This window comes from Dipodomys spectabilis, unplaced genomic scaffold (genome assembly GCF_019054845.1).
Source record: "Dipodomys spectabilis isolate Male_0828 unplaced genomic scaffold, ASM1905484v1 ptg000004l, whole genome shotgun sequence".
NCBI lineage: Eukaryota > Metazoa > Chordata > Mammalia > Rodentia > Heteromyidae > Dipodomys > Dipodomys spectabilis.
In genome coordinates, this window is record NW_024870681.1 from 2,066,214 (window position 1) to 2,093,608 (window position 27,395).

The following is a 27,395-nucleotide window of genomic DNA, read 5'->3' on the forward strand; positions in this document are numbered from 1 at the left end:
TTACACTCGGCTTGGGTGCTGTCCTTGCACTCTTCAGCTCAAGGTGAGCGCTCTACCTCTTGAGCCACAGAGCCACTTCTGGTTTTCTAGTGGCTTATTGGAAATAAGAGTCTCACGAACTTTTCTGCCCATGCTGGCTTTGAGCCATGATCCTCAGATCTCAGCCACCTGAGTAGGATTACAGGCATGAGCCACCGGCACCTGGCATCTGTACAGTATTTTTACAATAAAAAAATATTTAAAAATGAAAAAAATAAAAATAAAAAAGAAATGGATGGGCTGGGGAGGTGATTCAGTGGTAGAGCACTTGCCTTGCATGCAGGAGGCCCTGGGTTCGATTCCTCAGCACCACATAAGCAAAAAAAGAAAAAAGGCGGTAGTAGCGCTGTGGCTCAAGTGGTAGAGCGCTAGCCTTGAGCTGAAGAGCTGAGGGACAGCGCCCAAGCCCAGAGTCCAGGCCCCACGACCAGACCCAAAAAAAAAAAAAAGAAAGAAAGAAATGGAGCCCACCTCTTTGGCATAAGAGCATGAATTTTGAAGACAAGACACTTGGATTTCATCGCTTAGTTATTACTTGTGTTATCTTGGGTAACTTCCTCTTCCTGAGCCTCAATATTCTTATCCATCTTATGAATGTATATATCTATATAGCTATTTTTGCTGTGCTGGGGATCAAATCCAAGGCCTTGCTATACTAGGCAAGTGCTCTGCCACCAAACTACATCCACAGTCTTTGGTTTTTGTTTTGGGGTGGTATTGGGATTTGAACTCAGTGGCTCACTTTTGGTAGCAAAGCACTCATGCTAAGCCATGCTTCTGCCCCTAGTCCTTTGTTTTCTTTCTTTTTTGAAAGAAAGCGGGGGTAGGCAGTCGTGGGGCCTGAACTCTGGGCATAGGCACTGTCCCTCAGCTCTTCAGCTCAAGGCTAGCTCTCTACCACTTGAGCCACAGCACCACTTCCGGCTTTTTTCTTTTTGCTTATGTGGTGCTGAGGAATCGAACCCAGGGCCTCATGCATGCAAGGCAAGCACTCTACCACTGAGCCACCTTCCAGCCCCTAGTCCTTTGTTTTCTGAGTCGGAGCTTTACAGTCCTATTGGGATCACAGGCATGTACTACCATGCCCAGCTGTGTGTGTGTATGTGTGTGTTTGCACACACAGACACATACACAAATGTGAACAGGCACTTTACCACTGGAGCTACATCTCCACCCTCTATTTTACAAATGCACCAGTTATTTTAGAGGCTAAGAAAACTAAACAAGTTACATACTAACTTTTAGAGCTTACATTCAGGTAGAAACAATGCAAAAAAAATTCAGTATATCATATGTTAAATAATTGAAGGTTGCAAGGAAGAAAGTAAAACAAGGAAAGGAAGAGGAATTTTGGGAGGATGCTAGGGCTTTTAGGTGTTCCAAAAGAATGTGGCTGAGAAGGTAACAGAGAGGAAAACCAAAGAATGAGCCATGCAAACTCCGGAATAATGAGCTTTCCATCCAACCCATGGCTCAATCAAAGAATAGTAAGGTCAGTCTGGGAATATGGCTTAGTCGTTGAGTGCTTGCCTAGCATATGTGAGGCCCTGGGTTTGATTCCTCAGCACCACATAAGCAGAAAAAAACAGAAGTGGCACTGTGGTTCAAATGGTAGAGAGCTATCCTTGAGCTGAAGAGCTGAGGGACAGCACCCAGGCCCATGACTAACACACACACATATCAAGCCAGGCACCAGTGGCTCAAGCCTGTAATCCTAACTCCTCAGGAGGCTGAGATCTGAGGATCGCGGTTCAAAGCCAGCCTGGACAAGAAAGTTTCTGAGACTTTTTTTTTTTTTTTTTTTTTTTGTCAGTCATGGGGCTTGAACTCTGGGCCTGGGCGCTGTCCCTGCACTCTTCAGCTCAAGGTGAGCGCTCTACCTCTTGAGCCACAGCACCACTTCTGGTTTTCTAGTGGCTTATTGGAGATCAGAGTCTCACGGACTTTTCTGCCCATGCTGGCTTTGAACCATGATCCTCAGATCTCAGCCTCCAGAGTAGCTAGGATTACAGGCATGAGCCACTAGCATCCGGCTCCTGGTGGCTAATTGGAAATAAGAGTCTTACAGGACTTTCCTGCCTGGGGTTGGCTTTAAACCTTGATCCTCAGATCTCAGCCTCCTGAGTAGCTAGGATTACAGGTGTGAGCCACCCGCACCTAGCTCTGTGAGACTCTTATCTCCAATTAACTAGCAAATAGCTGAAAGCGGAGGTAGGGCTTAAGTGGTAGAGCACCATCCTAGAGTGAAAAAGCTAAGTAAGACCTCAAAGTCCTGAGTTCAAGCCCACTCCCAGCATGCATGCATACACACACACAGGTTATGTTGGAGGAAATGAGCAAAGTATACAAAGGATCTCTCCAATCTTGCTATGTAGCCCATGATGACCTAGAATATTCTATATTGTCTCAGTGTTCCTAGTGCTGGGATTACAGACATGAGCAACTACCCCCTGCTTTAGGAGTCATTTTATATTATTTCTTGCAATTATTATTTGTAAGAATTATATGATATTTATCATTATTACAATAATGATTTCTTTATTCTATAGCATATAAACCTACAATTATTTTAAAATATGGGAATGTCACTTACTGGTAGACTGATTGCTTAGCATGCTTGAGGCCCTTAGTTTGATCTACAGCACTCTAAAAATAGATAAATAAAAATTAACTAATTAGAAAAAAATTGACCCAAGCCAGGCCCCAATGGCTCATGCCTGTCATCCTATTTAGGAGGCTGAAATCTAAGGATCGCAGTTCAAAACCAGCCCTGGTAGGAAAGTCTGTGAGAGTGAGACTCTTAATTCCAATTAACAACCAGAAGTGGCTCAAATGGTACAGGGCTAGCCTTGACCACAAAAAAAAAAAAAAAAAAAAAAAAGCCAGCACCAGTGACTTATACCTGTAATCCTAGCTACTCAGGAGGCTGAGATCTGAGGATCACAGTTCAATACCAGCCTGGGCAGGAAAGTCCATGAGACTCTTATCTCCAATTAACCACCAGAAAACCAGAAGTGGCTCTGTGGCTTAAATGGTAGAGTGCTCACCTTGAGCTAAAGAGCTGAGGGACAGTACCCAAGTCCAGAGTTCAAGCCACAACCAAAAAAAAAAAAAAAAAAAAACGCTCAGGTACAGTGCCCAGGCCCTGAGTTCAAGCCCCAGGACCAGCGACACACACCCAAAAAAAAAAGTTTGAATGAAGACACACACAGACTCCTTAAGAGGAAGGCAAAGGCATGCTTTAGCATACTGGAAAGAAATACCTGCAATATAGATGTCTGGGGTGAAACTAGCATTGATAATTTATTTTGCCAACAATAAGCTAAAAAAGCAACCCTGGAGAAAAAAATAGATAAATGATAGTTCAGGCATTATACAGTGTTCAATAGATACATAAAAATGTGTGCTGCAGATTGCACTTTCCAAACAGAGTGGCAACAATATCTCCTATCCCATATGTTCCTCTCACAGTATGACTTTGATATCTGTCTAATTAGAGGTAGAGCCTACGCCTTCTTCCTTTGAAACTGGGTGGACATTTGTGACTATTCAGATCGATAATGCATGGCAAAAGTGAAACTCTTGGACTTTCAAGGCTAGATCATAAAAGCAGTCTGGGTTTCTGCTTTATTTATTTGTGAGACTCTTATCTCCAATTAACTACCAAAAAGCTGGAAATGGAGTTCAAGAAGTAGAGTGCTAGTCTTGAGCACAAAAACTCAGGGACTGTGCCCAGGCCTTGAGTTCAAGCCCCAGGACTGGCACAGAGAAAAAAGAAAAGAGGAGGGAGGGGAGATGGGAAGGGGACACAAAGGAGGAGGCAAGAAAAAGGAAAAGAAGGGCTGGGAAGGTGGCTCAGTGGTAGAGTGCTTGCCTCCCATGCATGAGGCCCTGGGTTCGATTCCTCAGCACCTAATAAGCAGAAAAAGCCAGAAGTGGCACTGTGGCTCAAGTGGCAGAGTGCTAGCCTTGAGTTGAAGAGCTGAGGAACAGCACCCAGGCCCAGAGATCAGGCCCCACAACCGACAAAAAAAATTAAAAAAGAAAAGAAAAAGGAAAAGAAAGCAAGAAAGAGAGGGAGGGAAATAGGGAAGGAAGAAAAAAAGAAAGGAGAATAAAAAATAAAGACGGGAAAGGAAGAAGGGGAGGGAGGGAAAGAAAAAGACCCCCTAAGCCAGGACTGCCCAGCCAAAGTCTTAAAGTCCACATCGCTAAAACTGTAAGAGAAAAGAACTGTTCATAGCTTAAGGATTGTGATTAAAGCTCATTGATTGGTAAAGTGCTTGCCTACCATGTGCAAGGCCTAAGTTCATGCTCAGGGGAGTGGTGCTAGAAAAGTGGCAATATCAAGTATAAGTGAAGGTGTGAAGCTACTGGAACATATATATGTTGCTGGTAGAAGTGTACCGGGCAGGTGCTGGTGACTCACACCTATAATCCTAGCTACTCAGGAGGCTGAGATCTTGTTTGAAGCCAACTAAGAAAGTCCGTTAGGGGTTGGGAAGGTGGCTCAGTGATACAGTGCTTGCCTTATATGTATGAGGCCCTAGGTTCGATTCCTCAGCACCACATAAGCAGAAAAAACCGGAAGTGGCGCTGTGGCTCAAGTGGTAGAGGGCTAGCCTTGAGCTGAAGAACTCAGGGATAGCACCCAGACCCAGAGTTCAGGCCCCTGGACTGGCCAAAAAAAAAAAAGAAAATCCATGAGACACTTATCTCCAATTAAAGAACTCTAATTTAAAAAATTAAGAGAGCTGGGAAGGTGACTCAGTGGTAGAGTGCTTACCTTGCATGAGGCTCTGGATTCAATTCCTCAGCACCACATAAGCAGACAAAGTCAGAAGTGGTGCTGTGGCTCAAGTGGTAGAGTGCTAGCCTTGGGCTGAAGAGCTGAAGGACAGGGCCCAGGCCCAGACTTCAGGCCCCACAACCAACAACAACAAAAAATTACCTTGCTCATATAACTGTAATCCCTCTGTACAGCATTTTTACAATAAAAAATGTACAAAAAAAGAAAAGTAGAAGTGGAACTGTGGCTCAAAGTGGTAGAGCAAAAAGGTCAGGAACAGTGCTCAGGCCCTAAGCTCAGGTGCCATGACCAACAACAAAAAAGTGTACCTTGTAAGGTGTGGCTCGGGCTGGGAAGGTGGCTCAGTGGTAGAGCGCTTGCCTTGCATGCATGAGGCCCTGGGTTCGATTCCTCAGCACCACATATGCAAAAAGAGAAAAGCCGGAAGTGGCACTGTGACTCAAAGTGGTAGAGTGCTAGCCTTGACCTGAAGAGCTGAGGAACATGGCTCACTGGTAGAACACTAGCATGGATGAGACACCCTGAATTTGATACGTAGTAGAAGAAGAAAAAAGGAGAAAGAAATGTATGTTTACACACCTGCTATGGAAAACCAATGGAACTGACAGAATCTATTCTTTGTTTTTGTTGTTGTTGGTCGTGGGGCCTGAACTCTGGGCTTGGGTGCTGTTCCTCAACTCTTCAGCACAAGGCTAGTGCTCTACCACTTGAGCCACGGCACCACATCCACTTTTTATGCTATGTGGTACTGAGGAATTGAACTCAGGGCCTTGTGCATGCAAGGCAGGCACTCTACCACTGAGCCACCTTTCAAGCCCCTTGACAGAATCTATTCTTGATGGACATAAGTATATCCCTTGACCAAACCATTTCATGCCTAACAGAAATACACACATACATAGGCACAATAACATTCATAGAAGCAATAATTAAAAATTCCAACTAAGGTGTTGGGAATGTGGCTTAGTAGTAGAGTGCTTGCCTTGCATGCATGAAGCTTTAGGTGGGTTCAATTCCTCAGTACCAAATAAGCAGAAAAAGCCTTAAGTGACACTGTGGCTTAAGTGGTAGAGTGCTACCTTTAAGCAAAAGAAGCTTAGTGCCCAGGCCCTGAGTTCAAGTCCCAGGACTGGCAAAAAAAAATCTAGCTGAATGCCAGTGGCTCACATCTGTAATCCTAGCTACTCAGGAGGCTGAGATCTGAGGATTGAGGTTTAAAGCCAGCCCGGGCAGGAAAATCTGAGACGCGCGTGCGCGCGCGCGTGTGTGTGTGTGTGTGTGTGTGTGTGTGTGTGTGTGTCGGTCGTGGGGCTTGAACTCTGGGCTTGGGCGTTTTATCTGAGACGCGTGTGTGTGTGTGTGTGTGTGTGTGTGTGTGTGTGTGTGTGTCGGTCGTGGGGCTTGAACTCTGGGCTTGGGCGTTTTATCTGAGACGCGTGTGTGTGTGTGTGTGTGTGTGTGTGTGTGTCGGTCGTGGGGCTTGAACTCTGGGCTTGGGCGTTTTATCTGAGACGCGCGTGTGTGTGTGTGTGTGTGTGTGTGTGTGTGTGTGTGTGTGTCGGTCGTGGGGCTTGAACTCTGGGCTTGGGCGTTTTCCCTGCGCTCTTCAGCTCAAGGCAAGTGCAGGAAAATCTGAGACGCGTGTGTGTGTGTGTGGGGGGGGGGGGTCGTGGGGCTTGAACTCTGGGCTTGGGCGTTTTCACTGCGCTCTTCAGCTCAAGGCAAGTGCTCTACTGCTTAAGCAACAGCGCCACTTCCGGTTTCTAATGGTTTATCACGGACTTTCCTGCCCCGGCTGGCTTTGAACTGCGATCCTCAGATCTCAGCCTCCTGAGTAGCTAGGATTACAAGCTTGAGCCACCTGCGCCCAGCTTTCTGTGAGACTCTTATCTCCAATTAACCACCAGAAAACTGGAAGTGGTGTTATGGCTCAAGTGGTGGAGAACTCACCTTGAGCTAAAGAGATCAGGGACAGTGCCCAGGCACTGACTTCAAGCCCCATGACCAATAAAAAACAGAACAAAACAAAAATACCAACTAAGCTGGGCACCAATGGCTCACATTTATCATCCTAGCTACTCAGGAGGCTGAGCGCTGAGGATCATAGTTCAAAGTTGGCCTGGGAAGGAAAATCTGTGAGACTCTCATCTCCAAAAAACTATCAAAAAGCCAGAAGTGGAGCTGTGGCTCAAGTGGTAAAGCAGTAGTCTTGAGGAAAACGAAGCACAGAGACAGTACCCAGGCCCGAGTTCAAGCCCCAAGATGGGCACACACACACACAAATAAACCCAACTATGGCACTGGTGACTCATATCTATAATCTCAGGCTAAGATACGAGGATCTTGGTTCAAAGCCAGTCAGGCCAGACAAATCCATGGGAGTCTTAGAGCAGAGCATCAGCTGTGAGTAAAGAATGCTGAGGGAGAATATAGGACCCTAAGTTCAAACCCTAATACCAACACAAATAAATACATTCCTAGCTGAACAAGGTGATCCATGTCTATAATTCTAGAATTTCAGAGGCTAAGGCAGGGCTGAGAAGTTGGCTCAATGGTAGTGTGCTTGCCTTGCGTTCATGAGGCCCTGGGTTCAATTCCTCAGCACTACATAAGCAGAAAAAGCCGGAAGTGGCACTGTGGCTTAAGTGGTAGTGCGCTAGCCTTGAGCTGAAGAGCTGAGGGATAGTGCCCAGGCCCAGAGTTCAGGTCCCGTGACCGACAAAAAAAAAAAGGCTAAGGCAAGAGGATCTTGGCTACATAGTGAGCCCTGTTTCAAATCTTAAATTGGGGGGGGGGAGGGGGAGGGGGGGAGGGAAACAAAGGAGGAGGCAACAATGCTTAATAAGAAAATAAGAAATGTACTCATTATCTTGCCCATGTAATTGTAACCCCTCTGTACAGTATTTTCACAATAAAAAAAAATCTTAAGTTGTTTGCAAGATTTTTGGCCTCTTTAGAAGAATGGACTTGTTATTCACTGAAATGAGAAAATCATTTGAATGAGCAGATTTGAAATACAACAGGACTTGTTTGGGACAGGTTACATCTGAGGCACATAATAGAGAAATTGGCAAGAAGACTCACTCTGCAAGTTACTTTAGGAGAGTGGTTTAAGCTGGAGACCCAGGGTAAGGAGATATCAGAGTATGGATACTATTTTAAAAGCCTTAAAGTTGGGCTGGGAATGTGTTCAGGCCCCACAATAGAAAAAGACAAAAAAGGTCAGCCATAGACTGGGAATGTGGCTTAGTGGTAGAGTGGTTGCCTAGAATGCATGAAGCCCTGGGTCTGATTCCTCAGTACCTCATAAACAGAAAAAGCCAGAAGTGGAGCTACCCATAGCTCCAAGGACAGCACTCAGGCCCTGAGTTCAAGCCACAGGACTGGCCAAAAAGAAAAAAGGGAAAAAAAGGCCAGCCTTGCTGACAGAGTTTTGAAGGATGCTGAAGAGGAAAAAGTGGCAATGATTTTGGGGTTGTACTTAGGAGAGAAGCATTAGCATCTGCACTGAAACCAACACATTCCCAGAATGAGGACAAAGCCTCTGACTCCAGTATCCCTCAGAGGCTTGCCCAGTCCACCCTCTCCATCCAGGAATGTCTATGATACTCATCTCCAATTAATCACAAAAAGCTGGAAATGGAGCTGTAGGTCAAGTGGTAGAGTACCCACCTTGAGCAAAAAAAGGTTAAGGGAGAGCATCCAGGTCCTAAGATCAAGCCCCAGAACCACATCAGGCACACACAGACACACACACACCACAAAAATTATGCAGACAGATCCTGGAGGACATAAGTGATGTTTACTACTTCCTGGTCCTTCTGATTCAACCTTTGTAGTGTGCACAGGCCCTCCCTCACTGCTTTTCCCAGGCCCTAGGCCTGAGAGCTCAGCACAGAGAGAGTTAAAGGCTTAGGAAACTCCATCTCTGCAGTGGGTGCGAACTGTCATCAGGAGCCTGATAATCTGGGCTGCCTATCTCCTCCATAGCAGCTGTGAGGCAGACAGGTTGTCCTGGCAGGGTGGGAGGTAAGGGCCTGGCTGATGGCGGGAAGGATTGGTAGGAAGGACTGGCAGCAAGGGAGGGACACCCAGGCTTCCTGGGGATCCTTTCACATCCAATAGCTATCTGCAGGCTTATGAGTGGAAACTAGAGAGGTCATGGCTCAAGACTAGACAATGGAGTCCACTCTGACCCAGAACACTGGAACTATTCTCACTCATATTTGTCTCAGCAGTATGTAAGGGGCATACTATCACAAGCATCTTCACAGGTGTGAGAGTGAGCATACACGCTGTGACAGTGAGCACACAAGCCATGGCCACGCTCCCTTGGGAGGAGACCAGTGGGATAAAGCCTGCTGTAAAGCCAGAAGAGGAGCCTGGCACTTGAGCTCCTGCTGTCTGTGAACCAGATTCTATATTAGAAATTAGCACCTATCTGGTTAAATTTCCAATTTGAGCCCTATTTTTCTGATGAGGAAGCCGCAGCTTCAAAAATCAGGGTCAAAGGCTAAGGCTACTCAGCTGGTAGCAGTGAATCCCAGACTTTGAACTCAAAGCTGTTATTTTTTTCCCCTCTGGCTCTCAGTCCATCATGAGTAAATGGTCTAGAAAACAAGCAAGAACTCCAAAGTGCAACCCCTACACTGTGAAGGCAGAAGCTCTAGTTCAAGCTCATGACAGCCTATGGTTTCAGGACAAGGGAAGGACCATGAGGTGGGTGGATTCACAAACTGCAGAAGGTGGGAGAAAAGTAAAGTAGTTTTTACTGGGTCTTAGCTGGACAGCAAGGAGGCTTACGAAGAGGCTTGAGGAAACCAGTGGCTCACTACTTAGGAAGCTAAGGAATGTAAAAATTGTTGTTCAAGGCCAATCCATGCAGAAAAGTTCCAAAGACCCCCTTCTCAATCCATAGCTGAGTATGATGACAGTCTCTGAACAGTTCCCAGGATGAGGCTCACAAAGGATGCTGGATATGGAAATGAATCAGACCAGTTACCCACTTAACAGACTAGTTAGGAACAAACAGGGATTAAATGAATTTTCCACAGGTGCTAATGAAGAAGACAGTAAGGGAAGGTATCAAGTGTCAGAAGTTTCACAGACTAGTCAAGATGAACCTGGGCTGGAATAAGCAGGTAACCATCAGCAGTCATCTCTGATAGCCCCCTAAGTCCAAACACCTTTCCTTACCCATCATTTATCACTTGGAGAGTTTATTAGGACACTTTTTATAGGTTTGTCATTGTGTTGGGAACTGAATCCAGGGCCTCCTTCAACTAAGCACGTGCTCTATTCCTGAGCTACACCTCAGCCCTTCAGCTTTCTTTTTTTTTCACACCTGCTGACTCCTAGATCCACACCAATGTCTTGCTTTGGATCCCCTGCATCTAAAACACAACAAAAGAGAAAGCATTTCCCAGAGCTTCTCAAAGTCCTTGGTTTCAGTTGAGTTCTGCAGCTGTGCTGTGAAACCATTAAATGAGTCTCAAATAACCATATTATTGGGCTTTTTTTTAACCTCTGCATAAAACTGCTAACTTCATGAAATGTAATAAGTAATTTTATTGTCAGCATCTGTTTTTTTTGTGTGTATGATTGGGCTGAACTCAAGGCTTGGGTACTGTCCTTGAACTTTTTTTTGCTCAAGGTTAGTACTCTACCACTTGAGCCACAGCTCTACTTTTTTTTTTGCTTTGTTTTGTCCTTTCCATATCAGACTTTTTTTTTTTTTTTTGGTCGGTCCTGGGGCTTGAATTCTGGGCTTAGGTGCTGTCCCTGCACTCTTTAGCTGAAGGCGAGTGCTCTACTGCTTGAGCCACAACACAGCTTCCGGTTTTCTAGTGGTTTATTGAAGAGTCTCATGAACGGGGCTGGGAAGGTGGCTCAGTGGTAGAGCGCTTGCCTTGCATGCATGAGGCCCTGGGTTCGATTCCTCAGCACCACATAAACAAAAAGAAGAAAAAAGCCGGAAGTGGCGCTGTGGCTCAAGTGGTAGAGCACTAGCCTAGAGCTGAGGGACAGCGCCCAGGCTCAGAGTTCAGGCCCCATGACTGGACCCCCCCCCCCCCAAAAAAAAAAGAGTCTCATGAACTTTCCTGCCCAGGCTGGCTCTGAATCATGATCCTCAGATCTCAGCCTCCTGAGAAGCTAGAATTACAGGTGTGAGCCACTGGCACCCGGCTCATACTATTTTTTTTTTTGGTCCAGTCATGGGGCCTGAACTCTGGGCCTAGATGCTGTCCCTCAGCTCTTCAGCTCAAGGCTAGCGCTCTACCACTTGAGTCACAGTGCCACTTCTGGCTTTTTTTTTCTTTTTGCTTATGTGGTGCTGAGGAATCAAACCCAGGGCCTCAGGCATGCAAGGCAAGCGCTCTACCACTGAGCCACCTTCCCAGCCCACTATTTTTAACTTTATTATTCATCATATGGTTTTTGTTTGTATGTTTACTTTGTATGTTTTCTTTGCTAGGGACTGAACCCAAGGCTTTGAACATACTAAGTACACATGCCCTACTATTAAGCTACCCTCAGCCACGTGGTTTAGGGTCTCTGAAGAAGGCATGAATAAGAGTAAAGAGTTTCAAACTGTTATGGCAGGAATCAGAGTCAGACTTCAGGAGGAAAAAGGCCTAGTTTCCTACTTGAGGAAAGTTACAGTACTCTAGTCTGAAGAAAAAGCTGTTAGACTTTGAAGCCAAGCCCAAGGACCCAAATGGTGTCACCCACCATAACATTGGTCAAAGTTTTCCATATAATTTGCACAAAGGGAATGGGACTGTCATTCTAAGTCCTTTGGGGTGTTAGGAAAGCAAAAGAATAGAAGAGCAGCTATCCAAGAATTGGCGGGAAAGTGGTTTCAGCTTCTGCTCTGACCTCTGCAGCCTCCTGATAAGCAGAAGGGTGCTGGGTCCCCACCCTGATAGCATAATGTCCCCACATATCAGGGCCTCCAGCCTTCTCCACCCAGAGAGAGACTCTTTTCCAGCTCACACCCTGCTCACAGGAGTCCCCATCCCCCCCCCCACTACCCCCCTGGCCAAGAAGCTATCCCCACAGGACCTCTGACTGGCCAAGATCTCTTTATCCTCTATCTCGAAGACCCCTGGGTTCTGCCCATTTCAAAAGTCTAGGCAGTGTAATGAGTGACATGAAGTTGGATGCTTACTCTGAGGCAGGGGCCTCAGAGTATAGAGGTGGCCTGGGGAAGGGATACAGCACAGGAAAGGGGGTCAGGTCAGGAGGAGGCAGAAGCAGATGTAATAATTCCTCCCCTGGCTACAGCAACTGGGTGATGACGCTTTCTCACCCATGTGCTTCTCACTTGATTCTTACAACATGGTGAGATATGTATCACCATCCAAGCTCAGAAAAGTGTAACTTGCCCCCAGTTAGAGTTAGTGAGATGGAAGAAAAGAGAGAAGGAAACTGGCATCATTTTACAAGAACTGGGCTTTAGGAGTTTGAGATGATTGCTCATAAAATCCTCATGATCATCATATAAGACAGGTATTAATAGCTCCCATGTCACATTTGAGGAAGCTGAGGCTGAGTGAACTTGGCCCAAAGTCACAAAACTGGATGCAGTGAGCTGAGACTGTCACTCAAGACCTGTCGCTGATATATCTGGGCTATTTCCATAGTTCCAAGCAGGTGTAGGTGCATATGGGTGTGTGTGTGTGTGTGTGTGTGTGTGTGTGTGTGTGTGTGTGTGTGTGTGTGTGTGTGTGTGTGTGTGTGTGTGTGTGTGTGTGTGCTAGTAGTGGGACTTGAACTCAGGGTCTGGGCACTCTACCACATGAACCACAGCTCTCATTTTTTCTGACTTTTTTGGTGGTTAATTGGAGATAAGAGTCCATAGACTGGGGCTAGGAAGGTGGCTCAGTGGTAGAGTGCTTGTCTTGCATGCATGAGGCCCTGGGCTCAATTCCTCAGCACCACATAAGCAGAAAAAGCTGGAAGTGGTGCTGTGGCTCAAGTGGTAGAGCACTAGCCTTGAGCTGAAGAGTTGAAGGACAGTGCCCGGGCCCAGAGTTCAGGCCCCACGACCGGGAAAAAACAAAAAAAAAGGAGTCCATAGACTATCCTGCTCAGACTGAGGTGATTCTCAGATCTCAACTCCTGAGTAGCTAGGATTACAGATGTGACTCATCAGCTTCTGGCTCCAAGCTACTCTAGTATTCAATAGTAACCTGGTTTGGGGGCTGTAAGGCAAGCATTCTACCACTGAGCCACCTTCCCACCCAAAATGTCCTAATTCTCATAACTCAGTATTCTCACTCTTCCAGAGAGGATCCAAGAGAGGAAGTAGCTTCCCTACGAGAGCCACAGCTTTGTCTCTCCCTTCTGTCCTTATATTATGCTCAGGTTGAGGTCAGTCAAGATGAATATTAAGGGTTGGGAAGGTGGCTCAGCGGTAGAGTGCTTGCCTTGCATGCATGAGGCCCTAGGTTCCATTCCTCAGCACCACAGAAGCAGAAAAAGCTAGAAGTGGCACTATGGCTCAAGTGGTAGAGTGCTTGCCTTGAGCTGAAGAGCTGAGGGAGAGTGCCTAGGCCCAGAATTCAGGCCCCACGACCTACAAAGAAAAAAAAAAGATGAATATTGACTCTATTAGTAAGTATCCGCTTACAGACACTTTGGTGAATAAATCAGGCTCGCTTGATCAATGGCATAATGTAAAGGATCACACAAATAGCTCAGCACTTGCCTAGCCTTTGTGCAAGGCTCTGGTTTTTTTTTTTTTTTTTTTTGGTCCTGGGGCTTGAACTCTGGGCTTGGATGCTATCCCTCAGCTCTTCAGCTCAAGGCGAGCACTCTACCACTTGAGCCACAGCACCACTTCTGGTTTTCTAGTGGTTTTTATTGAAGAGTCCCACGGACTTTCCTGCTCAGGCTGGCTTTGAACCGCAATCCTCAGATCTCAGCCTCCTGAGTAGCTAGGATTACAGGCGCGAGCCACCAGCGCCTGGCTAAGGCTCTGGGTTTTGATGCCCAGGAACATACACACTCACAATTACATACATAAATAAATGAATCTATAACAGGGTTCTTTTGTTGTTGTTGTTGGTCATGGAGCTTGAACTCGGCCTGGGCGCTGTCCCTGTGCTCTTCACCTCAAGGTGAGCGCTCTACAGCTTGAGCCACAGTGCCATTTCCGGTTTTCTAGTGGTTTATTGGAGATAAGAGTCTCACGGACTTTCCTGCCCAGACTGGCTTTGAACCTCGATCCTCAGATTTCTGCTTCCCGAGTAGCTAGGATTACAGGCGTGAGCCACCGGCGCCTGGCTCTATAACAGGTAGAAAAAGTCTCCTGTAGAAAAGGAAAGAGGAGTTAAGTAGAAAAGGAAGGAGGGAGGCTTATGCTAAGCACAGAGTAGAAACACCTACCACAGTGCCATAGCAGAAGGAAACAAATTACCTCTAAAGAATCAAGAGGTTGGAAGTGGCGCTATGGCTCAAATGGTAGAGTGCTTACCTTGAGCTGAAGAGCTGAAGGACAGCACCCAGGCAGAGTTCAAGCCCCATGATCCACCAAAAAAAAAAAAAAAAGAAAGAAAGAAAGAATGTAAAGGTTTGGCCTGTCTTCCCACTCCCCATCCTGGTCTAGTTTGCCTCTGCTGAAAAGAGGCACAGACCATATTGTTTAGGATAAGCAAAAGGGAAAGGGCATTCCTCAGAATGAAGGCCTAGAGGAGACTGCTTTGAGTAGCTTCTACCCCAGAAGGTTCCCTTTCTCCAAAGACAGAACCAAACAGTGCCGCCTATAGTGTCAGGTTCTCACGTTAAGTGCTCTGAGCTCAGAACAGGTCCCTCGCCACTCTGTGTGTTTGTGTGTGTGTGTGTGTTTTTGTGTGTATGTGTGTGTGTGTCCATGTGTCTTAGCCACTCTTAGGTTGGCTCCAAGAGCTTGGGACTCATCTGCTTTTAAATCTCCCAGCTCAGTAAGCTTCTAATGGGCAGAGTTTCTACCTGCCCAGGTCTGGCTCTTTGGGCTGAGCATAAAGGTTGGCAGGTCTTAGTAAAGAAAATTTAATTCTGTCTTATTATTTTCTAAGAGTTTAAAATTCTCATTTTATGTATTTCTTTGTCTAATAATTTACTTCCTGAGGTTATTTATTTCTGATTGTCCTTCTACTTCTAGGCTTCTATCATTATGTTAATTTAATTCATTTTGCAAAATTGGATTATTCATCTGTTTTGTTGCAACAATTTTCTGATATGTTATTACTTTGTGATGGAAGTTAGTTTCATTTTCTTCTTTATTTCTCACAATAAATTTCTACATTATCAGAAAAGAAAAAAGAAAATTTAAGTTTGGGGCTGGGAAGGTGGCTCAGTGGTAGAGTGCTTGCCTTGCATGCATGAGGCCCTGGGTTCAATTCCTTAGCACCACATAAGCAGAAAAAGCCAGAAATGGTGCTGTGGCTCAAGTGGTAGGGCTCTAGGCTTAAGCTGAAGAGCTGAGGGACAGCGCTCAGGCCCAGAGTTCAGGCCCCATGACTGGCAAAAAAAAAAAAGAAAAGAAAATTTAAGTTGAGGGGTCCTGTGAGCTTTCTTCTACAAAGATCCACTGCTGTGACCCTCCCTATCCTACAGAGATTCACCAAACATTCCTCATTAGCACCAAAACCAAACCAAATCCATGCCTAATCTTAGATAATATTAGCTACTCGGGAGGCTGAGATCTGAGGATCACAGTTTAAAGCCAGTCTAGACACGAAAGTTCATGACTGATACTCTTATTTCCAATTAACCATCAAAAAGCTGGGAGTGGAGCTGTGGTTTAAGTGGTACAGTGCTTGCACACACACACACACACAAATCAAAGGATTAGGCTTAGTAAAATTCTCTCATTTAAAAGAATGGAGGAAGGCTGGAAATATAGCTCAGTGGGTTTGCTTGGCATACACCAGAGCCTGAAACTGGGTCACCAGTACCACATAAGCAAACCTGTAATTCACATGTGTAATTCCTGGCTATTCAAGAGGCTGGGTGGTCAGGCTGGACAGAAGAGTCTAAGAAATTTAATCTCCAAAGTAACCAGCAAAAAGTGGGCTAAAGGAATGGCTCAAGTGGTAGAGCATACTATCTATGAGCAAAAACGCTGAAGAAATATGAGGCTCTGAGTTCAAACATCGGCATCAATACCAAAACACAAAAACCAACAGAAATAGGCTGGGAATATGGCTTAGTGTTACAGTGCTTGCCTAGCATGAACAGAGCCCTGAGTTCAATTCCTCAGCACCACATAAACAGAAAAAGCCACAAGTGGTACAGTGGTTCAAGTGGTAGAGTGCTAGCCTGGAGCAAAAGAAGCTCAGGAACAGTGCCCAGGCCCTGAGTTCAAGCCCCAGGAAAAACAAAAACAAAAAACAACAACAAAAAAAAAAACACAACAGCTAGAGGAGCCAGTGACCCTAGTTCCATGAAGTCCAGCAGGGGAAGGGTTAAGAGGGAGGGCCTTTTAGAAACAGAGGAAAAGTGCCCCACCCAGGGGAGGAACCAGTGGGTTAAAAGGCAAGCAGCTTGAGTGAAGAGAAAGAGACAAGACTGGACTTCCCCCTTACACCCAAGGGCTTCCCCAGTCTATAGCTCCATCTCCAGGTATGTGCTCCTCTCTGGGTTGTGCTTGTTGGTCTGATCAGAGGAAACATTCTGTTTCAATTTGCTAGCTCTGGCTTGCTTAGCTTTGCAGAGGCTTTATTAGGCCAATGCCGTTCTAAGCCATTTGTGCTGAACATGACCACAGAATCAAACAGATGCTGGCCTAGGAGGGAGCTGAGCAGCAGGGAGGGGGAAAGCTATGTTTCTAGCCTTGCCGTGTCCTGTTCTCAGCCTCTGAGTTTTCATAACCACAGTGTTCCCAAAGTTTGCTTCCTCGTGGTCACCTATCACCTACAGGACTCTGGCTGGGATATCATCATATACTGTAAGTTTGTGATGAGACACTACAGTATAGATGATGTACTAGTCTGGGTACCCCTGCTCTGAAGCCTGAAGAGGGCAGGGGAAATGCTGCAAGCCCATGGGGCTCATCACACAGACTGTCACAGCCTGCCGACTGCTAGAGCACTTGGGAATGGCGAGGAAACCGTTACCATTACTGAGTTTAGTAATGGTAACGGTTCTGTTGCTGCTTCCAAAAACGTGCCAGGAAGAGCTCAAGACCCTGGAGCAGACCTCTGGGAAGGGGGGGAACTTCAGTTTAACTTGGGGATAGGGATAAGGGAAAAGATACAGTTTTGTTTTCCTATTCTAAAGAAATAAAGATGAGAACCAAAATAAATGTCTTGTGATTTTATTAACACCCAACACTGGGCAGATGGCTGGGGCTGGAGAGATCACGGACCTGGGAGAACAGGGCAGCAGCACTATTTTACTCAAGAAACATGGATTGGGCTAGGATTGTGGCTTAGTGGTAGAGTGCTTGTCTAGCATGCATGAAGTCCTGGGTTCGATTCCTCAATACCATATAAACTGAAAAGCCAGAAGTGGTGCTGTGGCTCAAGTGGTAGAATGCTAGCCTTGAGCAAAAAGAAGCTCAGGAACAATGCCCAGGCTGTGAGTTCAAGCCCCAGGACTGGCAAAAAAACAAAACATGAGTTTTAGGCTGGGTGACCATGGCCCATGCCTGTAATTCTAGCTACTTAGGAAGCTAAACTCTAAGGATCAAGGTTGAAAGCCAGCCCGGGCAGACAAATCTAAGAGATTCATCTCCAATTAACCAGCAAAAAGCTAGAAGTGAGGTGTGGCTCAAGTGGTAGAATAGCAGTCTTGAGAAAATCATGTTAAGTGAGAGCGTGAGACCCAGAGTTCAAGCCCCAGTTCTGGCACACATATGCCAAAAAGAAACATGTTTTTATATTTCTTCAAGGTGAAGGAACTATGGGGAGAAGAGAAAGATCTCTTCTTTATTAACAATTAGCTTCTCAGGGTGAGACTCTGGGCCCAATGTGACCTGCAGAATGGAGGTGCTGCTTCCACTGTAGGCCCAAAGTCTGAGACCTATGTAACTGTGGGCCCAGGCAGAGAAATTACACAGGAACTGAACTCAGGCAGATTCTTTCCTCCAAAGGAGACATTGCTGGGACTGTGCAGACTCAGCAAAGCCAGGTCAAACGGTGGCTAGTCAGTATCCATATTCCTCACCAGGCTCTGCAGGCAGTTATAGTCTGTGACTCCTGCCAGCAGCTTGAGCTGGGATGCCCTGAGAGGGGCAACAGAAGGTGTTCACTTGAGGAGTTTCACAGAGAGGCAGAGGTGAACGTCACAGAGGAAGATGTCCATGAGGTCCCGGCTCACTTCCTGTGCAATTTGGGAGATCAGTTGGCCCTTTTTACCTATCAGGATCCTCTGAAATGGGTAAAAGAGTGGGATAATGTCCTCAAGGTTTCTAAGCAAAGGAAAAACACCTTAGCCTAGCCTTTATCTCTCTTCCAAGCCTGCTTCACTTACCATATGAGATTCTTTGGGTACCAGAAGGTTCTGTTGGATCAACAGCTCCCCATTCGGTCCTTCCTCCCATAACACTGTCTTCTGTACAGGAAGACATCATAACTAGTCAGATAGGCTCATCACTGTGATTCTTGTATTGTTCTGGGTGTGGGCCTTGGGTAGAAGCCCCAGATCTCTTGTTCTCTGCCCATACCTGCTGCACACCATAGGGCACCTCCTCTGGTAGGTGTTCTAGAAGCTTCTCTCGAACTTTGTTGACACAGATCTCTTCAGGTGTCTGGCTAGTGAGGACTTCACTATGGAACTCCCAGGGCCCTGGCTGGGCCTGTGCCAAGAGATATTGCTGTGGGAAGGAATAGGTGAATATTCCCAGCCCTAATCAGGGCTTCTCCAGAAATCTGAGTCATATCATTGTTTTTTTTTTTTTTTGGTCAGTCATGGGGCCTGAACTCTGGGCCTGGGTGCTGTCCCTCAGCTCTTCAGCTCAAGACGAGCACTCTACCACTTGAGTCACAGGGCCACTTCCGGTTTTCTGGTAGTTAATTAGAGATAAGAGTCTCATGGAGGGGGCTGGGAAGGTGGCTCAGTGGTAGAGTGCTTGCCTTGCATGCATGAGGCCCTGGGTTCGATTCCTCAGTACCACATAAGCAGAAAAGAAAGCCGGAAGTGGCGCTGTGGCTCAAGTGGTAGAGCGCTAGCCTTGAGCTGAAGACCTGAGGGACATCGCCCAGGCCCAGAGTTCAGGCCCCACAACCAGACCCAAAAAAAAAAAAAAAAGTCTCATGGACTTTTCTGCCTTGGTTGGCTTTGAACTGTGATCCTCAGTTCTCAGCCTCCTGAGTAGCAAGGATTACAGGTGTGAGCCACCAGCACTGGGCCTGAGTCATATTTTAACATGGCAGAAACCAAGTACTATAGCCAAGGTTAACTGACCTTTAGTGTGTTCACATCCACCTGGCTTAGGGCTGACAACATGAAGATCTCCTGAAAATGGGGCCAGCCAATCTTCTGTGTCTTTTCCACAAACTGTGTGTTTGAGTCCTTAGCTGCTGGGCTGGGGCAATGGGTGCCAGGATATGAGCGGAAGGCCTGCCTCATATTGAGCTTCTTGCCATTGACTACACCTTCTGTGAGGGCTGCTGTGAGCTCCAGGAGAACTGACTTCTGCTTCAGACAATCTACCTGGGCATGGGATGAGAAAAGGGTGTGGTTAGCGAGTTGGAGGCCTCTCAAGGAAGCACACTGCTCCCTCAGGTAGTCAGTGCTTACCTTGTTCAAGACAAGGACACTTGGAACCTGTGAGAACTGGGTCAAACACTGGAGCACCTGGGGGCTGAGCCGATTCCGAGTCCACTTATCTGAGACATCCACAAGAACTACAACTGGAAGATGGCAGGGCAGTAGAAGGACAAGGATATAACCACTATTTCCTTTGACCGACAAAAACTTCCATAATATGGGTTTAGGCCAAACCTCAACCCCCAAACTACCAGGAATGAAAGGCCCTATAAACTGGGCGTAAGATTCCATCTTGAGCCGGGCGCTGGTGGCTCACGCCTGTAATCCTAGCTACTCAGGAGGCTGAGATCTGAGGATCATGGTTCAAAGCCAGCCCGGGCAGGAGAGACCATGAGACTCCTATCTCCAATAAACCACCGGAAAACCGGAAGTGGCGCTGTAGCTCAAGTGGTAGAGCGCTCGCCTTGAGCTGAAGAGCTGAGGGACAGCGCCCAGGCCCAGAGTTCAAGCCCCACGACCGACCAAAAAAAAAAAAAAAAAAAAAAAAGATTCCATCTTGAGTCTAACCAAGATCAGCAGATTCCATGCTCTTCCATGGATCTTCCAACAAAGAGCTCTCCAGACGGTGCCTATGGGATAGACAGATGCTAGTCAAGATGTTATGACTGATACTTCTCCCCCTCCCCCAAGACCTGGGGCTTGAACTCAAGGCCTGGGCACTACCCCCGAGCTTCTTTTGCTCAAGGCTAGCACTCTACCACTTGAACCACAGCGCCACTTCTGGCTTTTTCTGTTTATGTGGTACTGAGGAATTGAACCCAGGGCTTCATGCATGCTAGGCAAGCAATCTACCACTAAGCTACGTTCCCAGCCCTGAGCAGTGGGGTGTGGTAAGAGGTTTGGTCATGATGGAATCTCCCCACTCTCTCTTTAATTACCCTCCTGCCCTGCCCCCCCCCACCTGTTTCCTTAGCTAATACCTCTTCTGTTTAACAGGACTGATGATGCCAGGTGTGTCAAGCAGAATCTTAAAAAAAGAAAGAAAGATACTTAGATAAAAACATTATGGCCAGTAGCTCAAGCCTGTAATCCTAGCTACTCAGGAGGCTGAGATCTGAGGATTGTGGTTCAAAGCCAGCCAGAGCAAAAAAGTCCCTGTGAGACTCTTAGCTCCAATTAATCATTCAAAAACTGGAAGTGGCACTGTGGCTCAAGTGGTAGAGCACTAGCCTTGAGCAGGGCCCAGGACTTGAGTTCAAGCCCCACCACAACTGACAAAAAAAAAAATAGGGAAGAGAGACAGTCACCTTTTTTTTCTTTTTTCTTTTTGTGGTTCTTGTTGAGGATCAAATCCAAGGCTTCACATACACTAGGTGTTTTACCAGTGAGCTTTGCCTTGGAGAGGTCATCTTTTTTTTTTTTTTTTTGCCAGTCGTGTGGCCTGAACTCTGGGCCTGGATGCTATCCCTCAGCTCTTCAGCTCAAGGCTAGCGCTCTACTACTTAAGCTATAGCATCACTGCCAGCTTTTTCTGCTTATGTGGTGCTGAGGACTCAAACCCAGGGCCTCATGCATGCAAGGCAAGCACTCTACCACTGAGCCGCCTTCCCAGCCCGAGAGGTCATCTTTAACAGCAGCAGTCTGCCCTCCCCTCCTAGCTAAGCTGCTCCTGACTTTAGATTTTTTTACTCATCAGCATTGCGTCAATTCTAGATAGGATCCCAGAGAAAGATGATGACTATGGCACTGGTAGCTGGGTACTGGTAGCTCATACCTGTAATCTTAACTACTCAGAATGGACAGCATCCAGGCACTAAGTTTAAGCCCAAGAATTGGCAAACAGACATACATATGTACACACACAGGCACACACACATACACAAATTAAAAAAAAAAAACAAAAAACAAGAAGGAATGTAGTAAGGGAAATAGTAAATAGGAAATGATACTTCAGATTAGATGGCAAAGAGAGGAAAGTAGAGACAGAACTGCTGGTAAGTGAATGTTAGCGTTGTTTTCTGTAAGCCTAATGGCAAAGAAGACTTGTTTAGCTCCACCTTCTGTCCTGTTTTCAGAGTTCCCTTTTAGATACCTACCACCTGGGCCTCTTTCTCTGTGATGACCCCCAGAGCTTGGCAGCGAGTGGTGTGAACTTTCTTGGACACAGGGAATACCTGCCAGGAACAAAGATGTACCAGTGAGATCCCAGATCCCTCCAGAACCATCCATGAAGGCAAAGCAAGAAGTGAGAGATTAAAAGGACATGGGTTGGAGGAGGTAAAGATGCTCCATACTTTTCTGCCCAGCAGCTGGTTGGAGAGCGTTGACTTCCCTGCATTTGGGGCTCCCAGGAGGACCACTCGTAGAACCCGAGAATTCTCAGGCATGTCAGGGGAATGAATCAAGAGTTCATCCTGCTCATCTGTGTTTGGATGGGGAGAGAAGAGAGACATAGTAGAATTTGAACTCCCTGACAGATGTTCTACCTTACCCTCCCAACAAGAAAATAAGGATACAAAATTAGAGTATCAAGCTATGTGCTGGTGGCTCAGCATGCCTATAATCCTAGCTACTCAAAAGGCTGAAGATCATGGTTCAAAGCAAGCAAGCCTGACAGAAAAGTCTTCAAGATTCTACCTTCAACTAACCAGCAAAATGCTGACCAGAGGCTTGGTAGTATGCTAGCCCAGCAAACAAAAGGAGTTCAAGCCAATATACCAACAGATGCATTAATACACAAAAGCTTAGTGTACCGTGAAGAATTTTATACCCAACTTTAATGACTCGGTTTGGCCTGTAGTTTATTTTTATCAACTTGGCTACCTTTAAGCTCCTTAGTTTTTTTCATATGTAGAATTGACATTAATGGAATCTATTTTAACCTTTTTCAATTGGTAACTCAATAAAAAACAATCATGTAGGCCAGGCACAGTTGGTACACACCTGTAATCCAGAACTTGGAAGACTGAGGTAGGAAGAACAATGAATTTGAGACTAACATCAAATGGTAATTCCTCTGAACATCAACTTTATAATAATAATAAATTAGAAATATAATAAAAATCAAGAGTTTTTATTTGGTTTTAAAAAAAATGGGTTGGGAAGGTGGCTCAGTGGTTGAGTGCTTGCCTTGCACATAAGGCCCTGAATTCAGTTCCTCAGCACCACATAAACAGAAAAAGGAGGAAGTGGCGCTGTGGCTCAAGTGGTAGAGCACTGGCCTTGTGCTGAAGAGCTGAGAGAGAGTGCCCAGGCCCAGAGTTCAGCCGCCCACGACCGACAAAAAAAAAAAAAAGCCGAGTGTCAGTGACTCACACTTGTAATCCTAGCTACTCAGGAGGCTGAGCTATGAGGATTGCAGTTCAAAGCCACCCATGGCAGGAAAGTCCATGAAACTTTTTTTTTGTCAGTCATGGGCACTGTCCCTGAGCTCTTCAGCTCAAGGCAAGCGCTCTACCACTTGAGCCACAGCACCACTTCTGGTTTTCTGGCAGCTAACTGAAGAGTCTCACAGACTTTTCTGCCCAGGCTGGCTTTGAACCACCATCCTCAGATCTCAGCCTCCTGAGTTATAGGCATGAACCACTGGTGCCCAGCTCCATGAGACTCTTATCTCCAATTAACCACCAGAAAACTGGATGTGGCCCTGTGGCTCAAAGTGGTAAAGTGGTAGCCTTGAGCAAAAGAAGCTCAGGGACAGCACCTGGGTCCTAAGTTCACAGATTTTCCTGCCTTGGGTGGCTTTGAACCTCGATCCTCAGATCTCAACCTCCTGAGTAGCTAGGACTACAGGTATGAGCCACCTAAGCCTGGCTATTTGTTTTTTGTTTTAGTAGTGGTACTCAGGTTTTGAACTTAGAGCTTCATGCTTAACCAATAGCCTCAAGCCCTATTTGTGTGTTGTTTTTTTTTTGCTGGTTATTTTGGAGATGACATTTAGTGAAATTTTCTACCTCAATTTGCCTCAAGCTTGATACACCATATCTCGATTCTCAAGTAGCAAGGATTACAAGCTTGCACCACATGATGGACTTTGTGTGTGTGAGTGTGTGTGCCAATACCTGGGCTTGAATTCAGGGCTCCATACACCTGCTTAGCTTTTTTTTTTTCCTTTATCATTCATGGGTTTTGAACTCTGAGCCTGGACACTGTCCCTCAGCTATTCAGCTCAAGGCTAGCACTCTACCACTTGAGCCACAGCAGCACTTCCGGTTTTCTGGTGGTTAATTGGAGATAAGAGTCTCACAGACTGGGGCTGGGAAGGTGGCTCAGTGGTAGAGTGCTTGCCTTGCATGCATGAGGCCCTGAGTTCAATTCCTCAGCACCACATAAGCAGAAAAAACTGGAAGTGGCGCTGTGGCTCAAGTGGTAGAGTGCTAGACTTGAGCTGAAGAGTTGAAGGACAGCACCCAGGCTCCACGACCAACAAAACAAACAAAACAAAACAAACAAAAAAAGAATAAAAAAAAAAAAAAAAAAAAAAAGAGTCTCACAGACTTTCTTGCCCGGGCTGGCTTTGAACCTCGATCCTCAGATCTCAACCTCCTGAGTAGCTAGGATTACAGGTGTGAGTCACCGGCACCTGACTTTGCTTAGCTTTTATAAGTGCTTGTGCTTGGCACTTGAGCCAGAGCTCTACTCCTGGCTTTTTGTGCTAAGTGGAGATGTTAAGTCTCACAGACATTCCAGCTTGGGTTTCAAACAGCAATCTTCAGATCTCAGCATCCGGAGTACCTAGGTTTACAGGTAGGAGCCACTAGCATCCAGCCTTTTGTTTTGTTTTTGGAGATAGTCTTTCTATTATTGCTGAAGTTGGCTTCTAACTGTTGAGATCCTCCTGCTGCCACCTCTCCAGTGCTAGGATTACAGGAGTGCACCACAAGTGTCTTGAAAATTAGATAGGGCTCAACATGTGTTTATTGTTTGGCATTTGTTGGCAGAAGGCCACAATGCAGTTTGCACCTTGCTCTTTAGTGAGCATCTCTGGTTGTGAGCAGATTGGATCCCTCTCTTGCAGAGCTCCCAATTTATTTTCCACCACAAAAAAAAAAAAAAAATCGGTCAAAAAAAAAAAATATCCGGGCTGGGAAGGTGGCTCAGTGGTAGAGCGCTTGCCTTGCATGCTCAAGGCCCTGGGTTCGATTCCTCAGCACCACATAAGCAAAAAGAAAAAAAAAGCCGGAAGTGGCGCTGTGGCTCAAGTGGTAGAGCGCTAGCCTTGAGCTGAAGAGCTGAGGGACAGCGCCCAGGCCCAGAGTTCAGGCCCCACGACCGGAAAAAAAAAAAAAAAATATCCCCAAAGACAGTGAGGTTTCCCTGACAAGGAATTTTCCATGCTAAAACCATGCCAGGCATGGGAAAATCCAATCAGATCACTCCTGTAATTCCAGCATTTGGGAGGCCAAGGTAGGAACTCGAGTTCATAGCCAGCCCGGGCTATGTAGTGAGATCCTGGCTCAAAACAAGCAAACAAAAAGCAAAGAAACAAACAAAACCTATACGAGGGTTGGGAAGGTGGCTCAGCGCTAGAGTGCTTGCCTCGTGTGCATGAGGCCCTGGGTTCGATTCTGCAGTACCACATAAACAGAAAAAGGCGCTATGGCTCAAGTAGTAGAGCGCTAGCCTTGAGCTGAAGAGCTGAGGGGCAGTGCCCAGGCCCAGAGTTCAAGCCCCACGACCGACAAAAAAACAAAAACAAAAACTACATGAAGCCCTTTACCTTTACACATGGACACGGCTGGGACGCGAGGAGTCAGCGAACTGTCAGGCTGAGTGACTCCGAGGAAGCGGTCTAGGGCTGAGCCTTGGCCATAACGGTGAGAGGCAGGAGCCAGGCGGGGACTGGCGAAAGTGCCCACGACACAAGACACGCACCTCCTCTGACAACCTAGAAGGGAGCGGATCGGGGCCACCCATCCCTTGGCGGAATCGGGACCCTGCTTCCAGATCCCTAGGACCCCCCGAAACACCCCAACTCCACACCGGCTGGGGGCAGCCATTACGGCAGCAAAGCCTCTTGGGAGCCCAGCAGGAACGCACCTGATTGGACAGTGAGGCAGACAAACCATCGAGTACAAGAAAACTAGATCGGTCCAAACGGAACCCACGGAGACTCACGGGATATCGGAGGTGTCCTGGAGACGGATCCGCCAGAGTGATGGGCGGAAGCTAGGGAAGGGAGAGGCAAGTAGTACTTTGAGTCTATGCGGGCGTCTGTGTTGAGGACTACCGTACACATCCTCTTTCCTTCTGCCAATGTTTTGTCAAAAATGCCTCTTTCGGACTTTCCCTCTCAGGCTAAGCAACAGAAATCTTCCTCCTCCTTATTGAGTCTGACTGCGCTCAGGGAAAAACCCGCTTGGGGCCGGGACTGGAGCTAGGAGGGGAGAGTTGGGGGGAGGTGTGGAGATGGGCCTGGGAAAGGGCGCTGTGCCTTCCTGGAAGATTGTTTTATTCTTCTCAATCAAGTGCATTCGGGATACTAAGACCGTGTGCTATCTTTTTTGTAAGGAATGATCCTTTAGTCCCTCGTTCCTGAGTTCTTTTCCCTTTTCCTTTTATTTTTCGAGACAGGATCTTGCCATGTAACCTAGTGTGGAACTTGAGATCCTCCTGCCTCATCTATCTCTGTACTTTTAACCAGAGGGAAGAAGAGATAAAGCCATAGCTGTCTATATATAAATTTTTATCTCTCTATCTCCCCAGGATGGCAAAACAATAAGAAGATGGTAATAAAACAGGACAAGTCTGGGCTGATTGGGAGTTAAATGAGAGATTTCTCTCGTAAAGATGGGACTTTTTGTTGTTTGTTTGCTAATGGCAATGTACTAGTTTACAGGCGAAAACTTGGCACGGGGTTTGGGAGGTGAAGAGAATCACCGGGACAGGATACTGTTGAGAAATTGGGGCGGAGGGGGGGGAGGGGAGGGGAGGTGTCTGTTGAAAAATCTTTTAATGTCACAGAATTGACAGAGCCGGAGACGCCAAATGGCATCAGGCTCCAGTTTTCAGGCCTCCTGCTCTGTTCGTGTAAGGAACGGCCTTTTTAGAACATGATATTCTAGATGTTCTTTGGGCATATGGAACCCAGAAGAAAATATTACTAAATATGTGAGGTAACAAGTAATTAGAAAAATAATAATCTTCTTTGATGGACAGTTAGGTAAAATGGCATTAGAACTGCAACTAAGCTGGGCACCAGTGCCTCATGCCTGTAATCCCAGCTACTCAGGAGGCTGAGATCTGAAGATCAAGGTTCAAAGCTGCCTGGGCAGGAAAGTCTGTTACTGTTTATCTCCAATAACTACCAGAAAACAAGAAGTGGTGCTGTGGCTCAAAGTGGTAAAGGGGGGCTGGGAAGGTTGCTCAGTGGTAGATTGCTTGCCTTGCATGCATGAGGCCCTGGGTTCCATTCCTCAGCACCACATAAGCAGAAAAAGCCAGAAGTGGCACTGTGGCTCACGTGGTAGAGCACTAGCCTTGAGCTGAAAAGCTGAGCTGAGGGACCGTGCTCAGGCCCAGAGTTCAGGCCCCACGACCGGCAAAAAAAACAAAAACAAAGTGGTAGAGGGCTAGCCTTGAGTGAAAAAGCTCAGGGACAGCACCCAGGCCCTGAATTCTAGCCCCATGAACCAACAAAAAATAAAACAAAACATAAAAAAAAAAACCCTGCAACTAATCTTTTCCCACTCTGTGCTCAGTTGCCCTGTTCTTGAGGTCTCTTTTCTCAACAACATGTTTCTCTTATTTGGGGGGAAATATCTTGCTCAGAATACAATAAGACAAGAATCTACACCTCTCTGTTCTAAATTCATTTTTATCCCTTTCTGTCTCAACAAAAATTATG

General features: G+C 46.4%; 1 protein-coding gene across 2 annotated transcripts; it reads right to left on the reverse strand.

Annotated features, from left to right (window-relative positions):
- Positions 1 to 17,613: 17,613 nt before the first annotated feature.
- Positions 17,614 to 25,548, reverse strand: Eral1 (Era like 12S mitochondrial rRNA chaperone 1). Of its 2 annotated transcripts, none has more exons than XM_042692324.1 (10): positions 25,269 to 25,548; positions 21,844 to 21,971; positions 21,646 to 21,723; positions 20,530 to 20,576; positions 20,117 to 20,178; positions 19,580 to 19,692; positions 19,244 to 19,492; positions 18,504 to 18,635; positions 18,311 to 18,391; positions 17,614 to 18,208 (listed from the first exon to the last, which is right to left on the reverse strand). In XM_042692324.1, exons 1-10 carry the CDS (start codon positions 25,546 to 25,548, stop codon positions 18,086 to 18,088), a joined length of 1,293 nt encoding a protein of 430 aa, XP_042548258.1. In that variant the 3' UTR covers positions 17,614 to 18,085. The 2 variants fall into 2 exon arrangements, with proteins under 2 accessions (XP_042548258.1, XP_042548250.1); XM_042692316.1 differs by having other exon boundaries at positions 18,504 to 18,653.
- Positions 25,549 to 27,395: the final 1,847 nt, after the last annotated feature.

What these genes read in the sequence shown, in the direction of transcription:
- Eral1 (XM_042692316.1), bottom strand. Translation starts at nt 25,548, where the DNA reads ATGGCTGCCCCCAGCCGGTGTGGAGTTGGGGTGTTTCGGGGGGTCCTA. An exon ending in AGTCCTGTTAAACAGAAGAG is followed by an intron (nt 20,179 to 20,529) that starts GTATTAGCTAAG and finishes TCTATCCCATAG; the next exon opens with GCACCGTCTGGAGAGCTCTT. An exon ending in CATGGAATCTGCTGATCTTG is followed by an intron (nt 19,693 to 20,116) that starts GTTAGACTCAAG and finishes GCCATCTTCCAG; the next exon opens with TTGTAGTTCTTGTGGATGTC.